Here is a 19,250-nt window from a genome sequence, read left to right on the forward strand (position 1 = left end):
ATTCTAAATTTATGTCTACAAATTCAACAAAATGCAGCCTTTATGTGGGAAATGTGGCGGTAAAGCAGCCCCCAGGAAGTTTTTAGAGTGCTCGGGTTGCAATGTTCGGTTCTGTCTGGAATGTTTGGAAGAAATGGGAGTAGCTTACAAGCGTTATTCCTTGATGACAATCGAAAACCGCATGAGCTGGAAGTGCCGCTTTTGCTGCGTTAAATCGGTCAAGCCACCCACTATGAACAAACAAAAGAAATCGATGAGCCCGGCGAATAAATCTACCTCATCCAACACTCCATCCGTCAGTTCCCCCCGATCTTGCACTGCCGACACTGGTAAAGAAAATGTATCTTTCAACTCTAATTGCTTCACCCTAGTGCCACATAATCCGCCAATTACTGAGAGTACTGACATCGACGCCATCGCACGGCTCACTTCGGAAATAAAGCTATTGCGTAACGACTTAAACACACAGCTAACCAAGCTCTCTGAGACCGTCACAAAGTGCACGGATAAACTAGCTCTGTTCGAAAACAGGCTAACAACGGCTGAAACTAAAATTAAACTGCTGGAAGAGCAGAAACTTGTTAATCACTTTCTTCAACAGAGAGTCAGTGAGCTTGAAGAGCAACTCAACAACCAGGAGCAAATTTCTACCCAAAACGAGATCGAGATTATGGGTGTCAATGAATCACCCCAAGAAAATCCGGTGCATCTAGCGTTATGTGTTGCAGCAAAGATTGGATTAGCTCTGAAAGAAGAGGACGTAGATTCCGTGACCAGAGTTGGCTTCCGCCGTAAACCCAACGACTCACACGATTCGGGCAATACCAGACCTCGGCCTCTGGTAGTTCGCCTGCTACGACGTACCAAACGCAACGCATTTCTACAAGCTGGCAAATCTAGGCACAACATAACGTCCGCTGACATCCAGGTAGCTGGTCCTCCACAAAAGCTTTTCTTCAATGAAAGGCTTACAAAGTCTAACCGGCTGTTATTTCGTGCCGCCCGTACCCGATCTAGACAATCCGGGTACAAATTCTGCTGGACCAAACACGGTTCCATATTTATTAGAAAGCAAGAAGGCAATGCTGCGATCCGGATTCGTCGCGTCGCAGACCTTGACCGTTGTTTGGATTGCTACACGAGCTCTGCTGCCGAGAAGTCTCAGGATGTCTCCTGGTCAGAAGCAGAAAATATGCAGCCTGAATATCCCTGACTTCCACCTTCTTACACATTTTTGCGCTATTTTATTTACTATTACTCACTTCTAATGTTATTTTTCATATGTTCTTCTCTTAATCATGTTATATATTTATACACTTCATATACACTTCACAAATTTTACACCACACTAAAACAAGGAGCAGCGAGTAAAATCCAGGTAAGCTACTTAGGAGCGATGTCTGTATGGTATTTCATTATTTTTGTTTTTCGTTTCTATTTGAACTCCATAGATGGCGTTACTTGAGTTAGACAATGTTCTGGACAACGACCTGGCTATTGATTGTCACGCACTCGAAGTCCTTGAAAACTGTCAACAGTATCTCACCCCTAATTATAGTTTTAAATTGGCAGCCCTAAACATAAGAAGTCTCCAACGTAACTTCGATTCCTTCTTTGTGACATTAAATAGAATAAATATTGAGTTCGACATTATCATTCTTACCGAATGTTGGTTAAATGATTCTACGGTTATAGATTTACTTCCTAACTACCAAATGTTCCATACTACAAGGGTAATAAATAAAAGTGGTGGAGTCGTTGCGTATGTAAACAACCGTCTATCGGTAACCTGCACCGAACCACCTATCGACGACGCAAACTGTCTTGCTTTAAATATCGAGGGTCAAACTTCAGTTTTTGGCATTTACCGGTCTCCTTCCTTTTCTGATTCAAGCTTATTTTTGAACTCCTTAGACGCTTTTCTCAATATTACAAACTCACGCCAAATTATCATAGCTGGCGATTTAAATATTGACATCTCCGATAACGCTATGCCCTCCCATCATAACCTACCAGATTATCTGAACCTTATGTCGGCCCACGGGCTTTTACCTGCGATTACTAAACCCACGAGGGACAATGCGTGTCTGGACCATATTTTTATTAAGGCCGCGGTTGATTCGATAGGTATTGTTTGTAAATGCTCCGTAACTGATCATGATATTGTTATGGCTGGCCTCAAGTGTCCTACACAAAATTCTCATAACAGAAATCGCTGGGTGCTAAAAACGGACTACAAATTAATCGCTCAAGAGCTGTCGGAGGTCGACTGGAGTCCTATTTCTAATAGTAGCGATGTTAACACTGCAGCTAACTACTTCAACACTATCATATGCTCTGCAACTAAAAATAACACGAAAAAGATAAAACTTAGCCGTGCCAAATTCAATATTAAGCCTTGGGTGACACCTGGGGTAATTAGGTGCTTAAAACACAGAGATAAACTCCATAGGGACTCAAGAGCCTCTCCTAACAATCCGATCACACATAAAATATACACCCGCTACAGAAACTTCTGTAACAACTTATTATGAATGAATGAATGAATGAATGAATGAATGAATGAATAATATTTATTTCAGGACTAGTCCCATATTATGTTAGTAACAAGTTTATACTACTTAAATTTAGTGTTAGTGCAAAACAACATAAATAAAATTTAACAAATAAAACTTATAACCTACCTACGTGGAGCGCGATACATGGAGCTGTGTCCATCTCCGCATCAGCGCGGAATCCCAGCGGTCCGCGAACGCGCTCAGGAGCCCGTTGGTGCTGCAGCGAACTCGGGCTAGCAGGGAGGCGCACCGCTTGCGCATTATGGCAGCAAAATCGTCGGTCCGCGCCTCCGCAAACATGCCCGACGCACTACAGTGCCGCGGCAACCCCAACAGAACCCTAAACGCGTTGTTATATTGGACTCGCAAGTCGCTATATGCCCGCTGCGTAAAGTTGACCCACAGACCGCATGTATAAAAAGATTGGCAATATGCCTTGAACAATGTAATTTTCACAGGCTGTGAAAATATAGGCTGTGATTATATAATTTAAAGACTGAATTTCAGAACAAGCAAATACAAGAAAATAGAGATAAACCTAAAAAACTATGGAAAACAATTAAGACTATATGCCAATTTTCAAACAATATAAACGATGCCACCTACTTAACCAAATCTGGAAACTCCGCTCAAGAATCCCTTGATTTGTGTAATACTCACTTTACAACGGTAGGTAGTAATTTAGCTGATCAGATATTGTTCAAACTCGCGGAATCTCAACATAGTCTAGCTGACAAGTTTGTTCGCTCACATAGCACCCCACACTCATTTTTCATGCAGCCAACCGATATTTTTGAGGTAGATAACCTTATTAGGCAACTTAAGTCTGACAGAGCTCCTGGATACGATGGCATTAAACCTTTACTAATTAAGGAAATAAAAGAGGTAATCCTTGAGCCTTTTGTCTGTCTCTGCAACCTTAGTCTAGAAAAAGGATACTTCCCTGACTGCTGGAAATTAGCTATAGTCTCCCCGATTCACAAATCCGGCTCAAAAGATCTACCCACTAACTACAGACCCATCTCTCTCTTATGCATTTTCACTAAAATTTTAGAAGAAATTGTAAATATTCGTCTCGTGAACTATTTAGAGAAACACTCACTGTTGTCAGAACATCAGTTTGGTTTCAGACGCGGCAAGTCGACTGAAGATGCCGTTCTTACTCTCACAAACATGATCTCTGGTCATCCAGATGCCGGTAAATGCTGTATAGGGGACAATAGGGGTATTCCTTGACCTGGCGAAGGCCTTCGACACCGTCTCAATTCCCATTCTTCTCAAGAAATTAGAAGCTCTCGGAATACGAGGCTCTGCACATGACTGGTTTTCCAGCTACCTAACAAATAGACAGCAATCAGTTAAGATTGGGGAATCAACAAGCAGCAGATCTGACATCTACTTCGGCGTCCCACAGGGCAGTATTCTCGGTCCCTCGCTTTTCATTACATACATTAATGACCTTCTTCAAACCACTATCCCAAACTCTGAATTCATCTGCTATGCTGATGACACCGTAGCTCTTTTTAGTGGTAATACTTGGGAGGAAACATACTTGTCAGCTGAGACAGGACTATCATTAGTATCGAAATGGTTGGATCATAATCTTCTCACTGAACAAAAGCTATCACATCCCATTCTTAAAGACATCAGTCTCCTCTGCTCCACTCACATACCACCTAAAGTTACATTCCTGTGATACAAATAACTTAATCTGCTCATGTGGGTCCATAATTAGATGCAGCACCGTCAAGTATCTGGGCCTTATCGTTGATGAACACCTTTCTTTTAAACAACACTTGACTGGTCTATCCAAAAAAGTTAGAAAAATGATTTATTTAGTGAAACGGCTGCGGGACTGTTCACCTCTAAGTGTCCTTCGCGTTGTCTACCATGCCCTGTGCCAATTTGTTATACAATATTGTATTGCAGTTTGGGGCAGCGCAGGTAAGACGGCACTCCTCGAACTAGAGCGTGCGCAGCGTGCTGTCATCAAAGTCATGCTAAGAAAACCTTTTAGATTTCTTACCGACTTGCTGTAGAATGAAACGGGCATCCTCAGAGTCAGACAATTATTTATTTTCAGCGCAGTATGTAGAGTTCATAAAAGTATTACAAATTTACCGATAAGAGACCTCATAATGAGCAGACGTATATACAGAGTCCCGGTACCTGCTGTCCATACATCTCACGCCAAGAGGTCTGCTTCCCATATGCACCCATTTATTATATATAACTCTGTTTGCAAAATTATCGATCTAAAAACATGTACCTTATCAAATGTTAAATCTAAGCTCAAAAAATGGTTTGTGGGTCTATCCTACAATGATACGGAAAATATAATATGTTCTTATGTTTAGGTCTGTCATCTTCTAGTCCTGACTTACTCGCTCTCCTACACCTTTCACTCACACACACCCACACACACACACACACACATATACACACCCTAAAAGCATAAGCCTTATCACCCTCTCTCACACATAATTTTAACTAGGTTTAGTTACTGTTACCTACTCTTTTGTAAGCCCCAAGATACAGGCTCAGCCTAGTTTGGGGCTTACCGGACACCTTTGTGCATGTGTATTTTATTATAAATAAAAATTATTCTATTCTATTCTATATATTGCAACGTCTGTATAAAGCCTTGAGGGGAAAGTGGTCGACCGCGCAAAATTACCTTTTTACACAAACGTACCTATTCCTCATTTTCTTCCCTGGATATTAACATTATTGGAAATATTTTGATCCAATTTGCCCTTGCAGCTCTGCCCTTACGTTTTTTTGTATTTGTAAGTATTATAAGTATACGATTTAAAAAAACGTTAGGAATTTGTTATTCGCTTCTAATTCTTATAATGCATATTAATATTGATAAAAATATGTATTTTTTTTCTTACAAAGGGGTCAAAATTTAGCCAAAATCGCCTTATAAATGAATGGTAATGAATATTTCACTGATTTGCGCGATTTTAACGAACATAAATTGACCCACGCGGGTTATGAGGAAACGGTTTACGATATTGAACAATTTAGATGTAGATATAACTCGGAGATAGCCAACTGTTTAATGCGTAGACCTAGTATTACATAGATGAGCTATACGCGTGCCTCCGTGAGGGACAAAACATACGCAAAGTGACAATATTAAAAACACGTTTTAACATTCCTGACAACATACCAAAAACAATCTATGTAATTCGGTCGGGTTATTTGTTGCCCACCATAAACCATACTAAATTTTTGGTGGGGAACAAACAAAAAGTGAGACTGTGACAAGGACACGCAATAATACCGCTTTCTCTGCTACTCCTACTGAAATTTCCATAAGTGCATCTCGTTCCGTCGTTTGGCCCCTCCCCCGTGTCATCTCTATGTTATTGTACCTCTATGGTTTAATGATAACTTTTTTTAAACAAAATGAGAGAGCTGTCACTTGTCCACATAGATATAATGCTGGCTGTACACACTCGTCGAGAGCGCCGAGTCTCGGCACCGCTCCGATCCAATCGGAGAGGCGCGAGACGAGACGAGTAAGTGCGAGACGAGTAGGGAGCGGTATGAACACATACGTTCTCGGCCTGTCTCGGGGTGTCTCGAGAGTGGAGTCGATTGCGTAGATATGCGAAATCGACTGCACACTCGCGTTCGCGGCTTCGCGTCGTGATTCTCGCACGAGTGTGAAGGGGGTTTTACATATTGCAAATACATTACGCCATGAAATCATTCATGAAATCTATAACATGGTAAAATAATATAAAATAAAATAGAGCAATTAAAACTCCTTGCTTGTGTTTCATTCCTCTACCATCCCAATGTGCCTCGGAGTAATTAACAATGGAGCCGCCATTAACAGGCGTTCCCCTCTGTCGAAAATAGGCGGCCAATGGTCAACCACATGTCAACCATATGTATGGACTGACGTTTATCTGACATGACGTACCTATACATTTGATGTGCCCCTCCCCCGCAAAAAACGGCAGACTATTTTGTACCGAAAATTTTAGACATGGCGTCTCCGTTGGTTATATCCTCTAAGCAATGTGCATTAGAAATGTACACCCCTTTTCATTCTAATCAGAATCAATCATAAACCCTGAGGTTATAGTCCCATAGAAAATTTAAATTTCGGAAAATATAAATTTAAATTTTTCTACAGACAAAGTGGTTTGACAGACTGCAAGTTGACAGCTATGCTTTTTTACAAATGAAAATACCACAGAATAGAAAATTATGGAAACCATACGATTATAGGTATAAGTCCGCCTGCCATACACTATTGATTGGAGCCTTGAACAAAGAGTAGTATCCTTGAAGCAGCCATTAAAGTGGTAACACACTATCGCACCGCACCGCGATTTTGGTGCGTAGCACCCATAAGTGAGAGCGGGAAAGAGATATCTGTTTCTTTTCTTTATCTATCGCGTGTTCACAATCATCTCTTAAGGCCTCACCAAACGTAATCGACAATCGCATGCGATTATTTGTTGCAAGGTCTGTAGAAGCCTTTAGTGATAGTGAAGATCAGTGCTGCCAACTTGGCATAAATGATGCCAGATCTGGCATATTTTCACTCGTTTTGGCACCTAAATTTTCCATTTAGCATCTGGCATATTTTTTATCATAATTTAGTCTAAGCCAAGTTTGCACCAACTTGGCAGCAACAATATGCGCCATCGCCTTATGTGGTTCATATTTTAATATGAATTTTGACTTTTGTGGACGGATAGATGTCGACGAACTATATAAAGTTGGTCGAGCAGATCTTGTCAGTAGAAAAAGGCGGCAAATTTGAAAAATGTTTGTGTTTTAAGTGTCTAATTTCAAGTGACATTTTAGTATTTTTTTAGCATTTTTCAAAATCTTTGGCATAATCTAGACATAAGTCTAGCATTTTTTTCAAAATCCGAGTTGGCAACACTGGTGAAGATGACAGTTTGTGATTTTTTTTTTTTTTTTTTTTAATTTATTATGAGCATTGGCAACTAGGCCATCAGCTCAAACACAAAACAAAAATAATTACAATGCATAGCTTATACCTAAAATCTAACTACTAATACACAATACAATATGATATGAATTTAAAAGTTACATTAGACATAAACTTAAAACATAAAACACAAAAATGCACAAAAATAATTACAATGCACAGCTTGTACCTAAAATCTAACAACTAATTACAAAATACAATGTGATAATATGAATCTAAAAGTTACATTAGACATAAACTTTATGGTTATTTCAATCACTTATAAAATATTTACAAACTGCCAATAGTGTGAAGAACAAATTCATAGATTACAGGATATAATTGTTTATATTTCAAAAGACCCTGTACGGACTTTGGCAGAACTTGCAAACCTGTATCCATACACATGGCAACAAACAATAGCCTTTGTAAATTAAATGCAGGACAATGGAAAAAAATATGATTGAGATCACATACATTAAAATTACAATGAGCACAAACAGCAGAATCACTAAGCTCTAATCTAAAGAGATGTGCAGGAAAACGAGCATGACCAATACGCAATCTACACATAGTTGTAATAAATGCCCTTTCTACATATTTTCTTTGGTATTCAAACCACGACTTGGTGCTAGGTGCTGGGACTATTTCAGCTAGCCATTTCCCTTTGACTTCTTTGGATTTAGACCACGCGTTGTTCCACCGTCTAACCATAAGTTCTTTTACAAAAGGCACTAAATCAGACTGAGGTACTTTTAAATCACAAACTTGGATATTTTCTGTGGATTTGGCAAGCTTGTCTACAAGTTCGTTACCAAAAATTCCTGAATGTCCCGGAACCCAGCAAAATTCAACAGTAATATTTCTATATAATAAAGAACTTAAACAACTTCTTAACTTATAAATTAAGTAATTTACAGATGCACTCACACATTTATTTTTAAGTGCTTGCAAAGCGCTCATGGAATCAGATAGAATTAAAAACTTATTCTCAGTTATATAATTATCATGAATATGTTCTAAAGCGTAAATTATGCCTAATACTTCAGCTGAAAATATTGAAAAGTAACTACTACATTCGAAAACTTTTCCTATGTTCAAAAAAGAGTCGAAAAATGCAAAACTGGTCCTATCTTTAGTTTTAGAGCCATCAGTATATAATTTAACAAAATCAGTCTTATCATCAAGATACTCCAAAAAGTCATATTTCGATTCAAATTTAACCAGTTCGACAACCACGTCTCGCATAATATCATTGTATTCATGTTCAAAACAGGGAAGCAAATTAGACCAATGCACTATATCTTGAAATTCAAAGTTTAAATAAGTTATAACATCTTTTATGGAAGAAGAATTGGGATACGGTATTAAATTATAATTTGGAATATTTACATTATTTAAGTATCTACAAGTAACTTCGTTATCACGACTAACTAACTTAAGGCCATACTTGTCAGTGATATAACATCTGCGTACAAATAAAGGAACAATGCCAGCCTCTATTTCCAAAGAATTAATTGGAGATGACATCATAGCTCCAGTAATAATTCGTAGCGCCCTATTTTGGAGAATATCTAGCTTCCTTAAAAGATGGGTATTCGCATCAGCAAAAAACATACAACCATAGTCGAAATGACTTCTAATTGTAGCAATATATATCGTTTTAAGGACCTTAGGGTCTGCTCCCCATTTTACTCCAGTTAACGACTTCAATATGTTTAAACCCAGTTCGGCTCTTTTAGAAATTGTATCAATATGAGTTTTCCAAGAAAGATCATAATCAAGAAATAGGCCAACGTATTTGACAAAAGACTGAGCAGGAATAACGTTAAAATTGTATAAAACTTGAGGATAATATAAGCCATTTTGAGAAAAAAGAATTACAGAACTTTTGGAAACATTAACCTCGAGTTTTAGGGAATTAGTTAATATGCTATGAATATTACGCAGACAACTGTTCATAATAGATTCACCAATTTTTATTTCTTTACAATTTACATATAAAACCAAATCATCAGCGTAAAATAAGTGCTTAACAGAAGACGGAATTTGTTTCATGAAACAAACCAAACTTAGAATGAATATAAGAGGAGATAATACAGAACCTTGAGGAGTACCCTTTGTAGAAACTTTAGAACCAATTAACGTAGATCTAACTTTAAGACTTAGATAACGATTGTTAAGAAAATTGAATAACCAACGTAAAATATGACCAGGAAACCCTAATAAAGATAAACTTTTAACAAGGTATGAGTGATCTATGTTATCAAACGCCCCTTTAATGTCTAAGAAAACCGCCAAAGTATATTGATTAGAACGAAAACTATTCTTAATATCTCCAATCAAGCAACTTAAGTTATCTATTGTGCTTTTACCTTTCCGAAAACCATATTGAGTACTTGGAATGACTTTGCTATTTTCTGTAAACCACTCAAGCCTATTTTTTAACATGGTTTCAAAAACTTTCGCAAAGCAAGATGTTAAGGAAATAGGCCTATATGACTCAACACAATTTGAATCCTTATAGGGTTTTAATATCGGAACGACATGTTGCGTTTTCCACGTTGGGGGAATACAATTACTTTGCCACACATCATTAAATATTTTACACAGTATTTCCTTGGCATGAAGAGGTAAGTTTTTAATTACTTTGTAAGAAATTAAATCAGGACCAGGTGAAGTGTCTTTTTTATTTTCTAATGCAGCTAAAAACTCACTAATAGAAAATGGTTTGACCATCCATCGAGCTTCCGGACAGCCACGACTCTCAAAGTACTCATTAAGGTCACAATTTGATATATGATTATTGTCGGAAGCAATTTTGTCTAAAAACGATGTCGCATTGTCAGGATTTTGAAAAAAATTAGGAGATGAAGAAACAGAATTAAGTTTTGCATGTTTAAATCTACGTATATAATCCCAAATAATTTTACTCGATGTCATGCGATTAAATGAGGAACAAAGATTCAACCAACTCATGCGTTTAATTTCAAATAATGTTCTTTTCTTTAAAGCATCTAGTTTTTTGTATATAATGTAATTCTCCATAGAAGGATATTGTTTGTAAGATCTTAAGGCAATTTTAGCTTGTAAAACTACACGGTCACATTCATCATTCCACCACGGGGTAGCTTTTAAGCATTTATTTTTATGATGGTAACATTTTTTAGTAAATGTCATTAATATGTCATGTAAAATACTCAAATACTTTGTATAGTTTACTAGAGGGTTATCAACAAATTGAAAAACTTCAAATTTATCATCACATAATTTGTTAAACTTAGACCAGTCTATTTTTTTTAAATTTACCTTGGCTAGCGAATTATCATCTTGTTGAAGATTAACAGCTGGACCCTTATATAAGTTATTAGAATAACATGTAGGAGTGGGCGAGTCAAAAACCATACTAATGAGCAAAGGGAAGTGATTACTACTAAGAAGGTCATCAAGAACAGATACTGAACAACTAGAACTAAGAGTTCGGGATGCGAATACCAAATCCAGAACATTACCTTGTTGGCCAAACGGAGCGAAAGTGGTGATAGTGCCATCATTTAAACATACTAAGTCAGAATTCTCCACATAAGCATGAAGAGCTTTACCCCTTCCATCATTGACTCTTGAACTCCAAGATGAGTGATGTGCGTTGAAGTCACCTATTATCAGACGATTATTACTTACAAATTTTGAACATGAATCTTTCAATGAATCTATAGTAAACTTACCATTAGGAGGTGGAGGAGCATATACACATAACAAATCTAGAGAAAAATTATGAATGTTAATATTTATTAATATATTTTGAAAATGGTACTGTGATAAAGTGTTGACAATACTGAACTTGTATTTGGAACGAATTGCAATTGCAACACCACCATGGGGATGGTTAGAGTCTCTTCTAATTACAGTAAACCCAGGCAATTTAATAATTTTGCTAGGGGTCAGCCAAGTTTCATTAAATAGTATGATGTCAACACTCTCATCACAGCCCTGCAAAAAATTTATAAGTTGACCCAGTTTTGGAAATAAACTTCTGGAGTTCCAATGAAGTATTTTTAATTGTTTGATACCCAACCTGTCCATAATTTAAGTAGTAAAACTTGTTACCAGCAGCTCTTTTATAGTTTGGGAGGAGATTGCCAAAGGACCGGAGGTGGAGGAGGAAGTATTTTTGACATCTTTTCTTTTCATCAATTCTATTATTGTTTTTGTGATTGCATTCATGACAATATCTGAGTTAATAATTTCAGCAATCACAGCTCGTCCGTGAGGTGTTTTTGCTGGTGATTTTGAAATCTTACTGTTTAGATTATTACTGCTATTAGGTGTTACAGCTACTGCAGCTGCAGTTGCATAAGAGAATTTTCCATTTATCTTGTTCTTAATTTGTGCATTTTTTTCTGCCTTAACTGGACAGGTATAAGAAACTGCCGAATGGGGTCCACTACAGTTTGAGCACTTGAAGTCAGATGGTGTGGTACATTCCTTGTAAAAATGTCCCGCCGAACAAATGGAACATACTTGAGTGCTTTTGCAAGCTCCGCTGCCATGTCCAAACTTATAACACTTGAAGCACTGAAGCAGGGGTCTGATATATTCCTGTACTGGCATCCAGATATGATCGTAGATTACATGGTCGGGTCTAGACGAGGCCATAAATGTAACCAGGACGGTTGGGAGTGGTTTGTATTGCCCATTGTCCTGTTTTTTGGTAAAGCGCTTTACACCAAGAATCATACAACTCGCTTTCAAGTCCTCGAGCAATGTCTCTTCACTTAGATCCACAGGAGCACGAATAATTCCTTGGCACTCTATGCTGTCATATGGGATTGTTGCCTTCCAAGTATTTGCTTGTAGTACTGGTTTGTTTAGCAAAAATGCATTTGCATCCTTGGCACATCCGAAATAAACTTTGACAAAAAAGTTACCCGCCGCCTTTACATATTGCACCCCAGTAATCTCTTTTAATATTCCATTGACTTTGAGGATGTCCATGGGGACCTTATGAGTCAGATCATTAGAAGCAGATTGTAGCAGTACAGGGTACTCCTTTTTAGTCAAATCTTCATATATAGGGTTGTGGTCTCTGAAGAGACCGCGACGACTTTGTATGTATGTCATTTTTTGCTTACATGATGTGACTTCTGTATCGGAAACATCTTTATTTCTCCTTTTTGTTGTAGTTTTGGCGGTGTCTGTCTCCATGGGGGAGGGGCCGCCGCCCGCACCCCCGCGTCCTGGGCTCATTAAATGAATATAATCACAAATTCAATTACCAGCAATTATTTATAGTTAATAACGAAAAATATCTTGGTTTTATCAATAAAAAAGGACTTTAAACACTATAATTGAAATATTTTCAAAAAATCCGCCTTGTCTTTTCGGTTTCCCGCCCTTTTTTTTCTGACAGTTTGTGAATCAAGGGCATAGACCTATATAATAGGGACAAGACATATTGTTCTATACGTACAATTGCTTATAGAAATAGCACCCATTTTGACGGCACACACATAAATATATATCTATCTATATATATAAGTACATACTTACCTAAAATTATAATTCGATTAATTTGGCTGTGCATCTCTAGATATTTAATGTGGTTTTTTACCTTTTCCTTTGTTGACTTTAATTAATGTCCCTCCCAGTAAGTTTGGACTGGTTGCAATACATACAGTAAAATTGTAACTAACCACTTACTTTTCTTAACTTACTTTCTTTCTTTGTTTTTCATAGTTATGGATATGCTTCTTTAGACATGCCCTATTTTTATTATCAAAATGTTAACAGAATTAGGTCAAAGCTGCCAGAATTTTATGTCTCTATATTAAATTCTAACTATGACTTTGTATGTCTTTCTGAGACAAACTTAAATAAAGGTGTCTTTGATGCTGAAGTATTTGATATGCGCTATAAGCTGTACAGGAGAGACCGTGATAGTACTTGTATAAATAAAACAGAAGGTGGAGGTGTCTTAATAGCTGTTAAAAAACATTATAATGTCATCCGTCAGGTTTCTTGGGAGAGTAGGGTGGAGGATGTTTGGCTAAGTATTTTACCAAATGATGCCAGGGGGGACTATTGGCATGTGTGTGTCTGCTATTTGCCACCTGACCTGCCCATTAATGAACTACAACTTTTTTACCATAACATTCAAAATATTTTCTTAAATGCTAAGGCCGGTGACAAATTTATTTTTATAGGCGATTTCAATACTCCCTGCATCACATGGGTACGATCAAACAACTCTAGTAATTTTATACCACAAGATCCATTAGATGCTAAAGCAAAACTACTTTTTGAAACTATATCACTGTGCTGTTTGTCACAATATAACAATGTGCCTAATCATAATAATAGATTTTTGGATCTTGTTTTATCCAATGTTGATTTAGTCAAGGTTTATGGTGCTGCACCAATGAGTAGGCTGGATGTGCATCATCCTTCTATTGTGATTGATGTAAATTTCACTGCACATGGAAAGGTTATGGATACTTGTCATGTTGAGCGCCTTAACTTTAATAAATGCAATTTTAGGGAGATCAAGATGGAGCTAGGTTCGACTGACTGGTCAGCATTATTGTGCTCAGACGACGTCAATGAGTGTGTTCGTGTATTCTATAAAAAATTAAATCTAATTATAAAGAAGCATACGCCACTGCTAAGAATAAAAAATGTTGCAAAATTTCCTTCGTGGTACACTAAATCATTAAAGCGTAGTCTTAAAGAAAAAAACAAATATCATAAACTATACAAGTTGTATGGTAATCCTAGAGATTATGATTCCTTCTCCCTGTTACGTGCTAGATGTAAGAGCCTTATCGAACAATGTCATAAATCGTTTTTGTTATCAGTTGACAATGGTCTTAAGGTTGATATTAAATCATTTTGGCGTCTTGTTAAATCTAAAAAGGGTAGTACATCTATTCCGCAGACCATGAAATATGGCCATAGTACGTCCTCCGATGGTCAGGGCATTTGTAATCTTTTTTCTGAGTACTTTGGTTCTGTCTTCGAACATCACAGCCCTGCTGACTTAGCCGGTTTGACTTCTCTTCCCCTTGATTTGAATAGACCCATCCTGTCAGACATCTCTATTAGCCGAACTGACATATTGAAAAAAATTAAATCTCTAGATGTTGGTAAGGGAGCCGGTCCGGACGGGATACCTGCCTCGTTTATCAGGGAGTGTGGTGAGGAGTTGAGTGCTCCTCTCTATATTTTATTTAATAAATCCCTTTGCACTGGTGTATTCCCTAATCCATGGAAGATCGCGCATATAGTGCCGATATTCAAATCTGGTGACAATTCGTCTTGTGAAAACTACAGGCCTATAAGCATATTGTCCTGTATAGCTAAACTACTTGAATCTATGGTACACACATTCCTGTTTAACCATGTCAAGCCATTCTTAGCTGATCAGCAGCATGGTTTCGTTAGTAGTAGGTCCACAGTTACTAACCTTTTAGAGTATAAGCACTATTTGTGCAACGTTTTCGCAACACGAGGTCAGGTAGACTCCATATACACAGACTTTTCGAAGGCGTTTGATAAGGTTGATCATAATATTCTCTGTCACAAGATTGAGGCCTATTATGGCATTCATGGTAGCCTTCTTCGCTGGGTTCATTCTTACCTTCAAAACAGAAGTCAGCTAGTCGCCATCAACGGGTTCCTTTCTCCTGAGCTCCCCATAACTTCGGGCGTTCCTCAAGGGTCTCACCTGGGCCCGTTGTTGTTTGTCCTATTTATAAACGATCTTGCTGATTGTTTAACATGCCCCTGCTTACTGTATGCAGACGATCTTAAAATTTTTAAATCTATTAATGATATGAGCGACTGTTTAATGTTACAAAAAGATCTTACACAGATATCAGACTGGTGTCATCGAAATCATATGTATCTAAATGTTAGCAAATGTCATGTAATCTCATTCTCGAATAAGAAGTGTAAACTCATTTATGACTATGAGCTATCGGGACAGAGTCTTGACAGGAAATCAGTCGTCAAGGATCTTGGAATACTGTTTGATGATCAACTAAGTTTTCGGCCACACTATGATTATATAGCTAGTAGGGGCAGGCAATTGTTGGGTTTTATCTGCAGAATAACCAAGGGCTTCAGGAACCCAGATAGTATGCTTGTATTGTTTTTCAGCCTGGTGAGGAGTGTACTGGAGTATGGTTCCCCTATATGGACCCCGCATTACTCTGTACATAGCATCGCTATAGAAGCGGTACAGAAGCAATTTTTGAAAGTTCTTGCGTGTAGATTTAAACTGGGACGTACATACAGATCGTATACTAGTCGACTAATCAAGTTCAATATCCCCACACTAGAGGCTCGTCGTAAGATGTTTGACTTTTTGAATTTATATAAAATTGTACACTCAAAAATTGACTCTCCTGCACTATTATCATCCATTACCTTTAACACGCCTAGATTTAGAGGTCGTAACACTAAACTTTTCGCACTTAGAGTGTACAAAAACAACACTTCATTCTATAATCCAATCACAAGAATGTGCCGCCAATATAACGATTTAATAGCCGGGGATCATCGCGGTAGGGGCACTGATACTGATATTGATATTTTTGACCCTCACATCGCTAGGTTTAGGAAGTGCTTGGCTGGCGTCCTCTTCCCCTCTTCTCCCACTTAACTGATGACATCTGCCTTAATCCTCTAAGTTTGTTTCAGTGATGTTTAATAGTCTTTATAATGTAAAGTTCGTTACTCGTTATATTGTAATGTTTAGATAGTTATTTCTTCTCTGATATTTTTCACTGTAGCTATAGGAATATGGTGTTAATTAGTTTGTAATATTTCCGCTCAATTGTAAAACATGCTGTGTACACTTGTTTTGGATCTCGTGCTAGATTTAAGCCATAATGTGCAATTGTATTACTTACCCATGATATTGTACGATGTCTGTTTAGTGTACCTAATAAAGTAAAATAAAAAATAAAATATCTCGTTTTTACTCAGCACTGTAACCCTTAGCAAAAAAAGATGACAGTATTTCAGTAAGTACATAAAGTGTTCCATGAAAATACGTAAATACCTAATGCGGCCGAAAATCCGCCATGTTTAGTTCCCCAAATGTCATTATCTGTCAGTTCAGCCGGTACTTGTCCTGTCAAAAAGTCGTGGTGAAAATTAAAATTATTAATTATCTTTCAATATTTTGCTTGTGATTGAAAATAATTGAAGCCAAATGTGAATAATTACGTCGCGAATATGCCAATGTGTAGTGTATTAGGGTGCGGCATAAGAAAACCACCAAATCAGCCATCTTTATCCTTGCACAGGTACGGTATAATTTACATGAAAAATATTGGTTATTGTTAATGTTCCTGGGAAATTTAACGGATGTTTCACATTATAAATAGCAAGGTTCTTCTGTGCAGTTATAGATCATGAAGTGATTGGATTTATTTAACTATATTTTTACGCTTAAATAATGTAAACATTTCAGCTAGGGTTGTACTTTATTTATCGACTTTGATATCGATATATTATGATTGCCTATTTATATTTTCTTATTTTATTATGCTACCCCGCTTCAAACCAACTAAATTATCTTAATTTAATAATTAAATCATTTTTTATAGGTTACCAAGAAATGAACATAAAAAGAAAGACTGGCTGGAGATGGAGACCCTGACCGACTCTCGGGAGCACTCGGGTAACTCGGGTCCGTGGGGTCGTTACTCCACAAGCTGCCCTGCGGGCTTTTTTATATCATTATTATAGTTTTTAGGGTTCCGTACCCAAAGGGTAAAACGGGACCCTATTACTAAGACTTCGCTGTCCGTCCGTCCGTCCGTCCGTCCGTCCGTCCGTCTGTCACCAGGCTGTATCTCACGAACCGTGATAGCTAGACAGTTGAAATTTTCACAGATGATGTATTTCTGTTGCCGCTATAACAACAAATACTAAAAACAGAATAAAATAAAGATTTAAATGGGGCTCCCATACAACAAACGTGATTTTTGACCAAAGTTAAGCAACGTCGGGAGTGGTCAGTGTCAGTACTTGGATGGGTGACCGTTTTTTTTTTTGCTTTTTTTCGTTTTTTTTTTTTGCATTATGGTACGGAACCCTTCGTGCGCGAGTCCGACTCGCACTTGCCCGGTTTTTTTTATAGTTTTATAGTTATTCGACATTAAGAGACCATATACATATAGTTGTAATTTATAAAATGGTTAATGTATTGTTATTATTTTTGCTTGTATGTAAATTCAATGTTGACGTATAAAAATGCCCTTGTGGCCTATTTGCTGAATAAATGTTGAAGAAGTTGAAGAGCGGAAGTCATTCCTTATTTTTGTAATAAAAAAAATGTTCTGAAGGTGTTTTGTTTTTTTTCACCCGTCGCTTAATAAGCTTGAATTTTGTATCGCTCTCACTTATAGATATGGCGCACCAAGGTCGAGGTGCAGTGCGGTAGTGTGTTACAGACTTTAGGGTTAACAACACAACGAAATTGATTGTAATAAAGAGGTAAAGTTCAAGAAAAACACGTACACTTATTCTGACATCCAAAACAGATGGCGCTGTACTGCGCCATGTGTTTTGCGGTCACTAAGTTGTCAAACGTCAACTTTTGAAAATCAGAGTTACCGCAAAAATCGCAATATGTATTGAGTAGTACAGCGTCATCTGGTTTACCTGTCAAATTTGAAGCACGAAATTGTCCTAGACTCCACACATCTTACTCAATCAAAGTATCTTTTCACATAACAATATACTAATAAAGATTTTTTATTTATTTACTTACTTGCTATTAAAACATAAACTCCACGAATAATACATACATTTAGTATTTTAAATAAAATGAGCCGAACACGTTAAAAAGTTATCGATGTATCGATAAAACCTAGTAGCAGTAAAAATCTTCTGGGCAGCACTAAAACCGCCATGTTTAGTTCCCGGATGACGTCACACTGGCACGCATTTTTCGTTGACGTTTCACTTCCATAGGTTTCATATTTCAGTGATCAAGGGCCCAACGTTTTCTGTTCTCTTTCACGTCGCAGCAACTAGTATCATTTCTCTCTCCTCGCTCTTTTAAAAATGCCGTTTGTCAAAAAAGGACAACCATACTGTTGACAAGGTGGACTTCAAATCAAGTGTTGCCTTTCTTGATGCGCCCAGGCTGTGTATGTGTGCGTAAAATCGTATATGTGTGCTCTTTTAGGGATGTGAAAAGTCGATTTTAATCATGTTATATATCGATAAACGCTACACAGCGGAACGAAATAGCGATTAATTGAAGCTTCAATATCTTCGTTAAACATAAACATAATTGAAATGCTAATGGATAATGAATATATTATAATATAATAATATAATTCAATTATTGCGGAACACCTATTTTAGGACGTATTCATGTATTTTAATTAAATATCTGAACTTTCCCTTGGTTCCCTGCTGGGGCGTGACTATAAAATTGTGATCTGATAACCACAATAAAGAATAAAAGCGTTTTTGGTAATTTTAGGTATCGCTAAGCCTTTGAAGTAAAATTAAAATTGCAAGAAATGTCGATAGTTTATCGATATGACTTTATCGACATGGCTACAGCAACGTGGGCCTCATTGTTAATCGTACACTAAACAAAAGTGGCAACAGTGACAGCTCGCTGAGACACCGTCTCTATATATTATAAGTCTATGTTGTGAATGGTTTGTGACGAATTACGACTGAAGGACTTGTATCCA

The 19,250-nt window shown here is 37.4% G+C and overlaps 2 protein-coding genes across 2 annotated transcripts; both read right to left on the reverse strand.

Moving 5' to 3' along the window:
- Window positions 1-7,794: 7,794 nt before the first annotated feature.
- LOC134803007 (uncharacterized) lies at window positions 7,795-8,892 on the reverse strand. The gene has a single exon (XM_063775734.1). The coding sequence runs from the start codon at window positions 8,770-8,772 to the stop codon at window positions 7,816-7,818; it is 957 nt and encodes a 318-aa protein (XP_063631804.1). The 5' UTR covers window positions 8,773-8,892; the 3' UTR covers window positions 7,795-7,815.
- A 2,384-nt stretch (window positions 8,893-11,276) lies between these two features.
- Window positions 11,277-12,762, reverse strand: LOC134802902 (uncharacterized). Its single transcript, XM_063775621.1, has one exon. It carries the CDS (start codon window positions 12,727-12,729, stop codon window positions 11,611-11,613), a length of 1,119 nt encoding a protein of 372 aa, XP_063631691.1. The 5' UTR covers window positions 12,730-12,762; the 3' UTR covers window positions 11,277-11,610.
- Window positions 12,763-19,250: the final 6,488 nt, after the last annotated feature.

The sequence above is a fragment of the Cydia splendana genome, chromosome 25, assembly GCF_910591565.1.
Source record: "Cydia splendana chromosome 25, ilCydSple1.2, whole genome shotgun sequence".
NCBI classification, from domain to species: Eukaryota; Metazoa; Arthropoda; class Insecta; order Lepidoptera; family Tortricidae; genus Cydia; species Cydia splendana.

Excerpts from the sequence above, each read along its gene's own strand:
- LOC134803007 (XM_063775734.1), bottom strand. The coding sequence starts at position 8,772 with ATGCGAGACGTGGTTGTCGAACTGGTTAAATTTGAATCGAAATATGAC.
- LOC134802902 (XM_063775621.1), bottom strand. The coding sequence starts at position 12,729 with ATGGAGACAGACACCGCCAAAACTACAACAAAAAGGAGAAATAAAGAT.